We start from the raw sequence: 12879 nt of genomic DNA, 5'->3' as shown, positions 1-12879 counted from the left end.
GATAACGATAGCGATCCGTGACGTTGCAGTGTCCTGGATAGCGATATTGTTGTGTTTGACAGGCAGCAGCGATCTGGATCCTGCTGTGACATCGTTGGTCGGAGCTAGAAGGCCAGCACTTTATTTCGTCGCTGGATCACCCGCTGACATCGCTGAATTGGCATGTGTGACGCCGATTCAGCGATATCTTCACTGGTAACCAGGGTAAACATCAGGTTACTAAGCGTAGGGCCGCGCTTAGTAACCCGATATTTACCCTGGTTACCATTGTAAATGTAAAAAAAACCAAACACTACATACCTATATTCCGGTGTCTGTCGCGTCCCCCGACGTCCGCTTCCCTGCACTGTGTCAACGCCGGCCGTAAAGCAGGGCACAGCGGTGACGTCACTGCTCTGCTTTACGGCTGGCGCTTACACAGTGCAGTGAAGCGGACGCCGGGGGACGCGACAGACACCGGAATGTAAGTATGTAGTGTTTTTTTTTTTTTTACATTTACACTGGTAACCAGGGTAAACATCGGGTTACTAAGCGCGGCCCTGCGCTTAGTAACCCGATGTTTACCCTGGTTACCCGGGGACTTCGGCATCGTTGTCTATATACGACGAAACAGCGACGCTGCAGCGATCGGCATCGTTGTGTATATCGCTGCAGCGTCGCTTAATGTGATGGTACCTTAAGTAAGGCCTGGATCACACTGCATTTACGCAGTGTGTCCAGCGGTTGCATCTGAATCCCCCCAAAATTTATTTCAGATAAGATCTTCACCAGAGCTAGAAAACAATGTTCCTTTAGACTCGGAATGTGCTTTTTCCCCAATAATATACCTCTTTACCTCTTTTCAGACAGACACAACAACATTTTATGCCCGACTAAAAAGATAGACATCAATGGAAAAAAAAACACAAACAGAATCCATTTCAACTCCATTTCTGCCAGGGTGGTCTATGGATTCATCGAAGGGTCAAAATGATGTTTTTTAGGGATTCAGAGCCTCTGGGTGCACTGCATAAACACAGTGTGAACAGTCTCCACACAACAGTAAAGTCATTTCAATGAAAACCAGGGTTATCCTAAATGACTGAAAAGTAGCTTATATTATCAATACTATCCAGACTCAATTCTAATTGCAATATTATCGATTACTATTTATGAAGCTGTAACCTAAGAAATAATCTACAGATTTGAAAAAAAATTGCACATAATAATGGCCTATGTTAAAGGGAATCTGTTACCAGGTTATTGTCCTCTAATCTGAGAGCAGAATAATGTACAGACAGAGACCCTGATTCCAGCAATGTGTCACTTATTGGTTTGCATGCTGAGCTCTGTATAACTTTATCCACACCACTTATTGGCAGCTTTCTACCCATGCACAGTGTACACAGAAAGCTGCCCGTCAGTGGTGGGGGCGGGGCTATAGTAAGCTCATGAATATCCTTGATTACCTGTCTACTGGTTTACTAGTCCTCTAAAGAGAATATCCTGCTGATAAAACAGTGATTTTATTAAAATTACACTAAGCAGTAAGTGACACATCGCTGAAATCAGGGTCTCTGTCTCTATATTATGCTGCTCTCATATTAGGTGGCAAAAATTCTAGATACAGATTCCCTTTTGAAGTACAAAATAACAGGCCAAAAAAAGGATGTAACTACCTTTGAATTCTGCCACTGTTTAATCCAATGTTGATCATGTGTACATGACATTTTGTAATCCAAAGCCAATAGAGAAGAGTGGCTCTGCTTCCTAAAGAAAGTAGCAATGTTTTTCCAATCTTATACAACTCTTTTAAAAGGAACTTTTCAACTTGAAAACAGTGATTTACTTACAGATACAGGGGCTTCTCACAAACTTAGAATATAATCAAAAAGTTAATTTATTTCAGTTCTATTATATAGAGTCGTTACAAGCAGAGTGATCTATTTCAAGTGTTTATTTCTGTTAATGTTGATCATTATGGCTTACAGCCAATGAAATCCCAAAAGTCATTATCTCAGTAAATTAGAATAATTAACAAAAAACACCTGCAAAGGCTTCCTAAGCATTTAAAAAGGTCCCTTAGTCTGTTGCAGGAGGCTCCACAATCATGGGGAAGACTGCTGACTTGACAGATGTCCAGAGGGCAGTCATTGACACACTCCACAAGGAGGGTAAGCCACAAAAGGTCATTGCTAAAGAAGCTGGCTGTTCAGTGTGCTTATTAACGGAAGGTTGAGTGGAAGGAAAAAGTGTGGTAGAAAAAGGTGCAAAAGCAACTGGGATAATCGCAGCCTTGAAAGGATTGTTAAGAAAAGGCCATTCAAAAATTTGGGGAGATTCACAAGGAGAGGACTGCTGCTGGAGTCATTGCTTCAAGAGCCACCACACAGACGTATCCAGAACAAGGTCTTCAAGTGTCTCATTCCTTGTGACAGGCCACTCATGACCAATAGACAACGCCAGACGCGTCCTACCTTTGCCAAGGACAAAAAGAACTGGACTGTTGCTCAGTGGTCCAAGGTGTTGTTTTCAGATGAAAGTAAATTTTGCATTTAATTTGGAAATTTAGGTCCCAGACTCTGGAGGAAGAGTGGAGAGGCCACAATCCAAGCTGCTTGAGGTCCAGTGTAAAGTTTCCACAATCAGTGATGGTTTGGGGAGCCATGTCATTTGCTGGTGTAAGTCCACTGTGTTTTATCAAGAGCAAAGTCAGCGCAGCTGTCTACCAGGAAATTTTAGAGCACTTCATGCTTCCCTCTGCTGACAAGCTTTTTGGAGATGGAAATTTCATTCTCCAGCAGGACTTGGCACCTGTCCACACTACCTAAAGTACTAATACCTGGTTTAAAAACAAAAGTATCACTGTGCTTGATTGGCCAGCAAACTCGCCTTACCTTAACCTCTAAAAGAATACATGGGGCATTGTGGAGAGGAAGATGAGAGACACCAGACCCAACAATGCAGATGAGCTAAAGGCAGCCATTAAAGCAACCTGGGCGTCCATAACACCTCAGCAATGCCACAGGCTGATCACCTCCATGTCATGCTGCATTGATGCAGTAATTGATACAAAAGGAGCCCCGTCCAAGTACCAAGTGCATTTACTGAACATACATTTCAGTAGGACAACATCTTGGATTTTAAAATCATTTTTCAAGCTGGTGTTATAAAGTATTCTAATTTACTGAGATGACTTTTGTGTTTTCATTGGCTGTAAGCGATGATCATTAACATTAACAGAAATAAACACTTGAAATACATCATTCTGTTTGTAAAGACTCTATATAATATATGAGTTTCACTTTTTGTATTGAAGAACTGAATAAATTAACTTTTTGATGATTTTCTAATCTTGTGAGAAGCACCTGCATACTGTAATGTTAATCTGCAGGTAAATAATGTTACAATGCTTCCTGTCCACTTTTCTGAAAGTGCAGCTACAAAAGAGAAAATGAACTTATTTCTTCCTGGGAGCTGTTGGCTTTCAGTCATGGGGTGTGTGCACGGAGTGATGACAGTCATCACTCACAGCACTGTTCGCCGTGACGGCTGTAAGCACACCACAGCACTTGAACAGCTTGCTGTGCACAAATGCATTGTCAATCAAAGAGCTAGGGTGGTCTTAAAGCTCACAGTATTGTGAGTGGTACAGTACTTCATAAATGTAGCCAATCTGCATTTGCCCCATGACTGAAAGTCGATGGCTCCCGGGAGGAAATAAGTTCATTTTCTCCTGGCATCTGCACTTTCAGTAAGGCGGCCAGGAAGCGATATAGCACTATTTACCTGCAGATTAACCCTATATCTACAGGTAAATAGCATTTTCCAAGGTGACAGGTTCCCTTCAATAAGGATGACTATATGCTAAAATCTTTTGCCTCTATACAATTTTATAGAAGAGGGATATTTACTCCTGTGGTCTTTACGGAGAACACTGGATAATTCTTGCTGTAATATTATACTAATTACTTATTAAGTAGAAGACTGCGCTGTGATTTGTTATGACATTTATTGATTGCATACATTGACATATTAAGAAGATAATAGATGCTGAGATGATTAGCTGTTAGGGGTTAGTATTGTTAATGTTCTGGCATGGTACAAGATGTGACGGACAGTCTATGAGTTATGGATTGTGACACAAGGACAAACAACAGTGACGGTCTGATTTTCAGTCTCTCTTAATACACTTTGGACGTTTGTGTGGTCTTTTTTTCTTCTTGAAACCTGAGAAGAAAACAAAATACATGCAGTGAGGAAGTGTGGGGTCTGTTAAGAAGTGGGTTATCTTAGGAAGTGACTCCGTGTACCTGGGAGAATTTCTCATGCTTTTTTGCATTTTCAGGAAAAGATCAATTATGATAGAAAGTTTAAGTCAATAGGGAAGAACTTGAAAAAGGTATTACTCAAAAAGTAAGTCCTGATTAGAGTTCAACACTGAGAACATTCCAAGCATGCAAGAGCAAAGGCGGAGTCACAACCATACGCTTCTTCAATCTGTTATTAAGTGATTTGTCTAATTCTGTTCTCCTGAATTTTAAAAAAAAAAATAATCTTGATTCAAATCTGAAAAATGAATGTTTTAACTGTAATCCAGCTTCCCTGGAGGTCCATACAACAAGGCCAAGTGGTCTGTTGCTCAAGATGTATCACAGACCTTTATTCTACTTTTATTTTTATTTTTTTCTGTAAAACTTTAAACATTTTATAACACCACCAAACCCCTACTGCCTCGCCACACAAAGAAAAGTCCCCAATTTAAGAACATTTTTTATAAAGTGAATGCCCACAGTAGGAAACATCTAGCAGATAACAGAAAAAATGGGTTGTGTATGGAAACAGAAGAAAGAGCAATGAGAAATGAAAAATCTGTAGCAAAACGCAATTCCTTTTTTCTGCCTAATCCAAAAAACATTTAATAACTTCCAAAGGAGACAAAGAACAAAGGTATTATTGCATTACATCTTCCTCCGCCTCAAGTGGAAAATCAACACATGCTATTAACATGTCCCTCAGCTACAGCAAACCTGAATTCTATATTTACTTCCATTTTTGCTCTAAAAATGCTTCTTCTTTTTGCCTACTTTTAGCACTTTATGTACATTGGTTTTTTTGCTATGTAATCTGGATTGAGCCATTTGGATGGCTTGAAGTACAGGTACATCTGTCCAGGATTTATCTTGAAACTTTGAAGAAACTTTTAGACCTTCATTTCCATGCACAGTCATGTCAGAGATAACAAAAAAATCTAAACCACAGACAGTTTGTAAACTGCAATAAAAAGGAGAATGTTCTTTAATATAGATAATGTGACCTTGGGGTATAATGCAGATTTTTTTTATTGGTGTTGTGAGTACAATAATCTGAAATGTGGAAGATATCAATGTGCTACATGGTGACCAACCACACCCATGATGCGTCAAGAAATGAACACCGGATATTATTCTGACATAACAGTATGATCTCAGAACATGAAATTTAGCCTACAAGCTATAAGGAAAAATATTTAATTTGACCAAGGATTAGCCTAGTTGTTCTGTGCCAGGCGAACAAATGAAACACTTTAAGCTTATTAGACTGCTGCATCAATCCTTTGTGTTACCATCTAATGACATCCAGATTAGAATGAACCACGTCCTTCCATCTGATGATGGACCATATTGCGTGCTATCATTGACTGATTAGTTTAAACTTAAATGAAAACATGAGAAAGTAGAATGGCATTCCATATGCTGAATTCTTGAAATTTCTGTATCTCAACATCAATGAAGACCATTAAGTTGGCCGCATGCTTTCGAGAAGAATGGTTCTGAAGTTCAAACACTAAAGGAGTGCAGAACTAAACACTGATGAATGGCAATCATGTCCTGTTCTCTCCATACAAATCATTTACTCTCCATACATGTCATCTCCAAGTGTTAGCTGTATTGTCCTTTATGGTATGCATGTCCATAGGAGTGCCCAAACTTTATAGGGTTCCAATTCTAATCTTGCTAAAATAAAGCTTTTCTCACGTCTACAGCCCCTGTACTAAATTCTAACTCGATAAAAGTCACACGTGTATCTACTCCACCTCCATTTTATCCAAATAATTTTTAGTTTCATTGTAAAACTGTGATACTTTCCATGTGTTTTTAGATTTTTACATTTGAATCCACCGTTTTAACTGGAAGTAAAATCATCACATACAAAGCGTGTACCATGTACTTGTTCTTATTCACTTTCAAGAATGAACACTTAAGACACATATTCAGACATCACTGTGCATTCTGTGCAGATGTAATGATGTTTGTGACTTATCCATATAGAATCTGCTGAGCACATTATATGTCATTGTATACTATGTATTCCTCAGATTTGGTAGTAAGAATATAGTACAATAAGATGTAATGCAAAAATGACCCTAACGTTGACCAATTGGGTACATTGGGCAAATTTGGCAAACCCTGCTATGTGGTGACTTTTCAGTCCAATATGCTGAGGTAATTTTGAACACTGTTGTGTTAGTCAGACAAAATATATATTATGTTAGGAAAAATGTCCAATACATATACAGGATAGAAGAAAAAGAGAGAAAAACATTTGATGTACAACGTCTTAAAAAGCTTTATACAAGTTCCTGGTGAACCAACCTAATTATCTTCTAGAAGCTTGAACCCAAAACAATCATTCTGCTACCATACTGGTATACATGCCATTCTTGCACCTAGCAACCAATGTTGGGACCAATTTACATTTCAGGAGAAATAGGTAGGCGATGACATCCAAAGGTCAATAGCTATATCAGCTGTGAGGTGATAGGTACTGACATCTGAAAGACTAGTATGTTTTAGGTTTCCATTTACCAAGAGCGGAGACAGAACAGGGCCCCTCACAAGAACAGAATATATGGGCCCTTTACAGCTCAATATGGACAATTCCACCTGCTTTGGAAGTCGTAGTGGCCCCCTTACATCCTAGGCCACTGTTCTGCACACGTTGCATCAATGGTGTGTCTTACCCTGCCATTTACTTTACACATTCTCTAGAGCCTATCGACATACATATACAAACAGGAGGCGGAAAATCTAATGTGAATGGCTATAGCGGGATGTCCTCTGATGATTTACACCAGGGAAAAGAAGGGTGGAGCATATTGGATTTAAGGGTATGTACACATGTTGAGTCTTTGAAGAAGATTTTTCTGCTGAAAAAACCATAGAGTGGGCAGGGAAAACTTTGCTTAAAATATGTGCATTTTTGTTGAGTGTGGGAGTGCATTTGTGTTATACATATTTTCCCTAATTAATTTGACTGGTTGAGAAACACTGCAAAAAAGCTGAAAGAATTGACATGCTACACATATTAAAAATATGCTTTGAAAGCTGCAAATAAGCAGCGTGTGCATATGATTTCCAAAATCTTTTTCACTTTGCTAGCCCTGCAAATGCTGCAATTTTTTCAGAGACAAAAATGAGCAGAAAAAAGGAGCAAAAACGCAAAGTGTGAACAAGTCCATACTCTCTTTTTTTTTTTCTTTGTATTAGATAAGATGTTACCAGACACATATGGCAACTGCTTATTCCCATGTCCCTATAGAAAGAGGATACAGAAGACACGCTGTGTATAAATATGAATTTTTGATTAGCCAGAAATTTGGGCTCCGTACTAAAAGCAATGCAAAAAGACATTAAATATATATTTAATAAAAGATTGATCCAAACCTATGTTGACCATTTTGAATATAGGGTGATGAAGATATTTGCCTTACGGTATGTATTAAAATAAATGCTTAAAAAACATAAAGATAATAAAACGTACATACATCTGATTATTCTTAAACCCATATCATTCGGTGAAGCATAGTGCGCAGTACACTGTAATCTTACCTGCTTTAGATATAAGAAAAATCCGATGCTTCATATTTGGACGAGCTACATTATACTTCAAATAACCATTAACATTGTACATTCAGTTTAATATATTCAGTATTTGATCAATCTACTGATAATTTATATATATTGTATGAGAACTATATAGTATATTTTGTATTCAGTCTTTTACACATTAACCATCTTCTGAGCATATGCGCGGTCACCAGCACACTCTACTACTGCATGTGGCACCATCTAATATGCAGCTTTCAAGGCTCTTTATTAGATCTCATTTATTTTCAGCAGTGCTTACTGTACACACAGGCCAGGATTGGTAATCTGCCCAGGCAGCATATGCCCGGTGGGCCGGCAGCTCTGAATTGCAAAGTGGCGGAAGACCCTTTGAAACTTTTGAAGAAGCCCCTGTTTGCGCATGTTGTCTCACTTGCACGCGCTGACAAGGCCATGGCAGCCCTTACCATCATCCATGAAAGCGTGCACGGTGGCCGCGGCGGCTCTTGTCATGATGCATGCACGGCGGCCACGATGGCATTCAGCGTGGGCAAGCAAGATAGCGCACGCGCTAAGGGGCTTTAGTCAAAAGTTTTTTCCAGCTCACTGTCACCGGCAAAATTCAGGATCCGCTCCTCTCCTCTGCATGTCCGACGCTGCACGTGCTGCAGGTCCTCATCACTTTCCCCCTCATCTCAAGGATCTGGGTAAGTCCCAAGATTAATGTTTTCATGTATATACAATATATGCAATACTGCTAGTGCTGTATATAAGTTATGTAGGTGATACTGTAGTAGCAGTGTAACCTATATAATGTATATACAGCAGTAGCAGTATCCCCTGTATAATATACATAGAGAAGTAGCAGTATCACCTACACAATGTACATAGAGCAGTCTGTATACATCATATAGGTGATACTGCAACTGTTATATATACAATATATAGGTGATATTGCAATTATATAAATCAGTAGCAGTATCACGTACATATTGTACACAAACTGCACTATGTATAATATATAGGTGATACTGTTACTGCTGTATATACATTATAGGTGATACTGCTGTATATACATATATAAGGGATACTGTGACTATACACAGCAGTTGCGGTATCACCTATATAATGTATATACTGTAGTCTCAATGTGATATATATTCAGCACATACGGCGTCTCCTATGTGATATTTATGTGTGTCTCCTATGTGATGTATGCAACAAAATATAGTATAATACTCTCTTAATTATAATGTAGAGTTTCATAAATAAAGTGTAGAGCTGTTGATATAGTAGAGGGCTGTTTATAGTATATAGTGTGGAATCCACACTACATACACTGGCACATCTGTACACTATATCACTATATAGTATATACGTCGCTCCACTCTATATTCCTTACCACAGTATATGTGAGGAGCTGTGTACATTGTGTATACTCCTCCTGTCCTGTATACATGGTGTAAATATAAGTACGGTATCTGGTCTAAGTGTGTGTATATATGAAAATAAGAAGCACTCCGATTAATTGTGAAAAGTGGCGGACTCTTTATTAGCCCATGTGGCACTGGCAACGTTTCAGATCCATAACAGAAAATTTCTCTGCTGTGGAACTGAAATGTTACCAAATGGGCTAATAAAGAGTCCTCCATTTTTCTCTTATTTAATCGGTGTGCTGATTATTTTCTTTTTATAAATCACTTAGATTTAAAGGTGTGTGTACTAAAAGCATTTCACCCACTGGTTAATATTTGGTGGAGCTCAGTTATGACACCTATATCAAGGCTGACATCACCACCCGGCGCAAGCGGGCAAATGCCGGGGGTCTACAAGCTATCGGGGACATGGTATGCTATGGGGCTCATAAGTAGTAGGGCCCAGGGGCCAGAGTGAGGGAGCCATCCGCTGATGCTCCCTTTCTCATCATTCCCCCTCTGCGTTTGAGCTCCGTGACGTCTTAACACAGAGGGTGCAATAACATCACTACAGCACATCCCCTGTGCCAAGCAGTTCGGAGGATCGGAATACACTGAGGAGACCAGATCGGTGGGTAACAGAGAGAAGTATTATATGGGGTCCATTATACTGTATGAAGTAATATATGGGTCCCGTTATACTGTATAAAGTAATATATGAGGCCCATTATACTGAATTAAGTAATACATGGGGCCCATTATACTGTATGGAGCATTATATGGGGCCTATAATACTGTATGCCGTAATATATGGGTCACATAATACTGTATGGAGGAATATGTGGGGCCCATTGTACTGTATGGTGCAATATATGGGGCTATTATACTGTATGGAACATTATGTGGTACCCATAATACTGTGTGGAGGGCTATATGGTGCCCATAATACTGTATGGAGGACTATGTGGTGCCCATAATACTGTATGGAGGACTATGTGGTGCCCATAATAATATATGGAGGACTATGTGGTGCCCATAATACTGTATGGAATATTATGTGGGGCCCATAATACTGTATGGAGAACTATGTGGTACCCATAATACTGTATGTAGTACTATGTGCGGCCATAATACAGTATAGACGACTATGTGGTGCTCATAATACTGTATGGAGAGTTAGCCAAATTTAGAAGTTCTCCCCTATCTTCTGGATAGGGGATGACTTTCTGTTTGTTGTGGATCTGACTGCTGGGACCCCCATGATCCTGGGAAATGTAGCTTTGAAGAGCACCATGTAAATGGAGCTGCGGTCAATCATACGCATTGTGGTACCATTGACATGTGGCTCTTCAAATAACTTCTTTAAGAGAGTGAGGGACAAGACAAAGTATAGCAAAAATTCTCTGATCAGGGCTGATGAGTGTTATAGTAAATGAGCTGGTGCGGTTTGTCCCAGTTTGGCCCTGCATACACATCCTAGATAACTCAATTATGTACTCTGAATGTTAGAGCAACTCTCTAGTTCAGTGTCAGAGATTTTCGATGCCCACTGATTATTGGGTAATCTGAGGAGTATTGGTGCCATGTTTGGTGTAGAGAAGAGGTGGCTCTAGAATAATGGATCTTGAGTGTTCATGGTTTTTTCTAAGACACCCTTAGAAAAATTAATTAGTTTCCATGTTTGTTTTTGGAAATACAGTATTACTTTTACCTTAAGACTACCATTAAATTCTAGAATATCATGAAAAACAATATTGGTTTACTTACATTCCTTGACACTCGGAGGTGCTGCGGTGCAAGGTTGACAAACCATTTCGTGAATGCTTTTAGGGCGGCTCTCTAACAAGTAGAATCTGGTTTGAGGATCAAAATTTTAACATGCTTAAAATATTTGAAAAATTAATGCATAATATATACGGTAAGCGATTTTGTAGAAAACTTCCATTGTATGCTTCATAACATGAAAGGGCTCTCAAATGAATGAGACTAAGCTGCGGAGCCAGGTATAACTCTTGTGCTGTGTTCATCAGCAGAGTCCTAGATCAACCAAATATTGAAGACTTATCCTCAGGGCAAGTGCAGACGACGGTATATTCTCTCATCCGAGAGAATCGAGTTCCATTCTGGAGTTGAATGGAGATTGGACTGAGCGCAAACCGATGGTTTCTACAACTCATTGACTTGTATTGTCAAGTGCAATCTAAACATCGGATCGAACTTAGGTATGCAGTGATTTTTTTCCCTGGAGTGGAGAAAATCTTACATGTGCACGGCACCAGAGAATAACATTGGTCTCAGTGTGATATGATGATTTGTCGGTTTGCACTCAGACCAAATAATATGCTCATCTGCCCCTGCCCTTAGCATAGGTTGTTAATGACTAGTATAGAGACCCAGTCTAATATCCATAGCATAATCCATTAACATATACTAAAATCAATAATATAAGAAAATCCTGCCAATAAATATAGCTCAGAAATGGATTTTTATATTAATGTTGCTATGTCCGTAAATCCCTCATTACTAGTACCCAGAAGAGGGCTGTTAAATTAAATCCAAGAAGCGAAGGATGTTTCCTCCTGCATATTCTAGTGTGATTGTGGTTTTATAGCATGCACCACATATTTTTTTATCAGACAATATATCTATAAATATAGCAATAAACCACCTGATTTCAAAATACTCAGTGTATTGTTTTAAAACATAGTCGTCATGAAATAGAATTTTTTTCCCAAAAAAACAGCGCCACTCTAGTCCATGTGTTGTATTGCAGTTTTGCTATAGCAAAAATACATGGAACTTTTTCTGGAAAGAAAAGAGACCATTTTGTCTATTCTCAACCATCCATTGAATGTCACCTATGTTGTAGGATTATCCTATTTTGGAAAACTTTAGAACACTGTTAAAATGTATTCTACTGTATATGTTTATGATGCATGTTCTTACCCTGGAAGGCATGGTCCACACTCAGCGTCATTCTTAGAGTCCCCTGTCGTTAACACTGTGGCTCGGAAGAATATCTCGCAATCCTTGTGTCGCCTGCATATTTGGTAGCCTCCTTTGGAATACTTGTCGGGTGGACAGGGGGTGCAACAATAGTCGTCATCCTTAGTTCCATAGCCACAGGACTAAATGACAAAGAATAATTATATACTAGGAAAGCTGCAGAAAACCAACATGTCATTTGCTCCAATGGAGACTCAGTTACCGATGTAATCTATGTGTCTCAATCTGGAGGCAGTATAGGAAAGAAGACAACGCTAAATATAGTTTTCATTCAGTATGTTCATACACAACACTGCTTGTCTCCAGCCTGGACTCCTATAGAAAGCCAATGAGTCCGGCTTCTCTCTTCAGAGAGGTTGACTATTCACTCTGGGGGCAAACTCATATAGAAAGAAGAGCTGGGTGGATGGGTCAATGACTGGTTTGCTTTACACTATTTCCTCTACAAGTCATTATATCTGCCTACCCCGACGCAACCTTTACTAACATTTGTGCTCAACATGAACAAATACAGTTCAGGCAAAAAAGAGACCACCACATCAAAACCCTGTCATGGGCAGCACAATCTCCAGACCTGAACCCCACTGAAAACCTCTGGAATGTATCAAGAG

General features: G+C 39.3%; 1 protein-coding gene across 6 annotated transcripts in view; it reads right to left on the bottom strand.

Annotated features, from left to right (window-relative positions):
• The window catches only part of EDAR (ectodysplasin A receptor), a 226279-nt gene that overhangs the window by 58281 nt on the left and 155119 nt on the right, over positions 1 to 12879 (bottom strand). For all 6 annotated transcript variants that reach the window (XM_069757551.1, XM_069757555.1, XM_069757553.1 and 3 more), the window contains exons 4-5: positions 12209 to 12390; positions 11030 to 11115 (exon numbers count right to left, since the gene is read on the bottom strand). In XM_069757551.1, the coding sequence (XP_069613652.1) occupies positions 11030 to 11115; positions 12209 to 12390 (268 nt within the window). The remainder of the gene's footprint in view (positions 1 to 11029; positions 11116 to 12208; positions 12391 to 12879) is intronic.

The sequence above is a fragment of the Ranitomeya imitator genome, chromosome 3 (assembly GCF_032444005.1).
Source record: "Ranitomeya imitator isolate aRanImi1 chromosome 3, aRanImi1.pri, whole genome shotgun sequence".
In the NCBI taxonomy this organism is placed as follows: Eukaryota; Metazoa; Chordata; class Amphibia; order Anura; family Dendrobatidae; genus Ranitomeya; species Ranitomeya imitator.
Note: the sequence above shows the minus strand (reverse complement) of the source record. Positions and strands in the feature narration are given on the sequence as shown.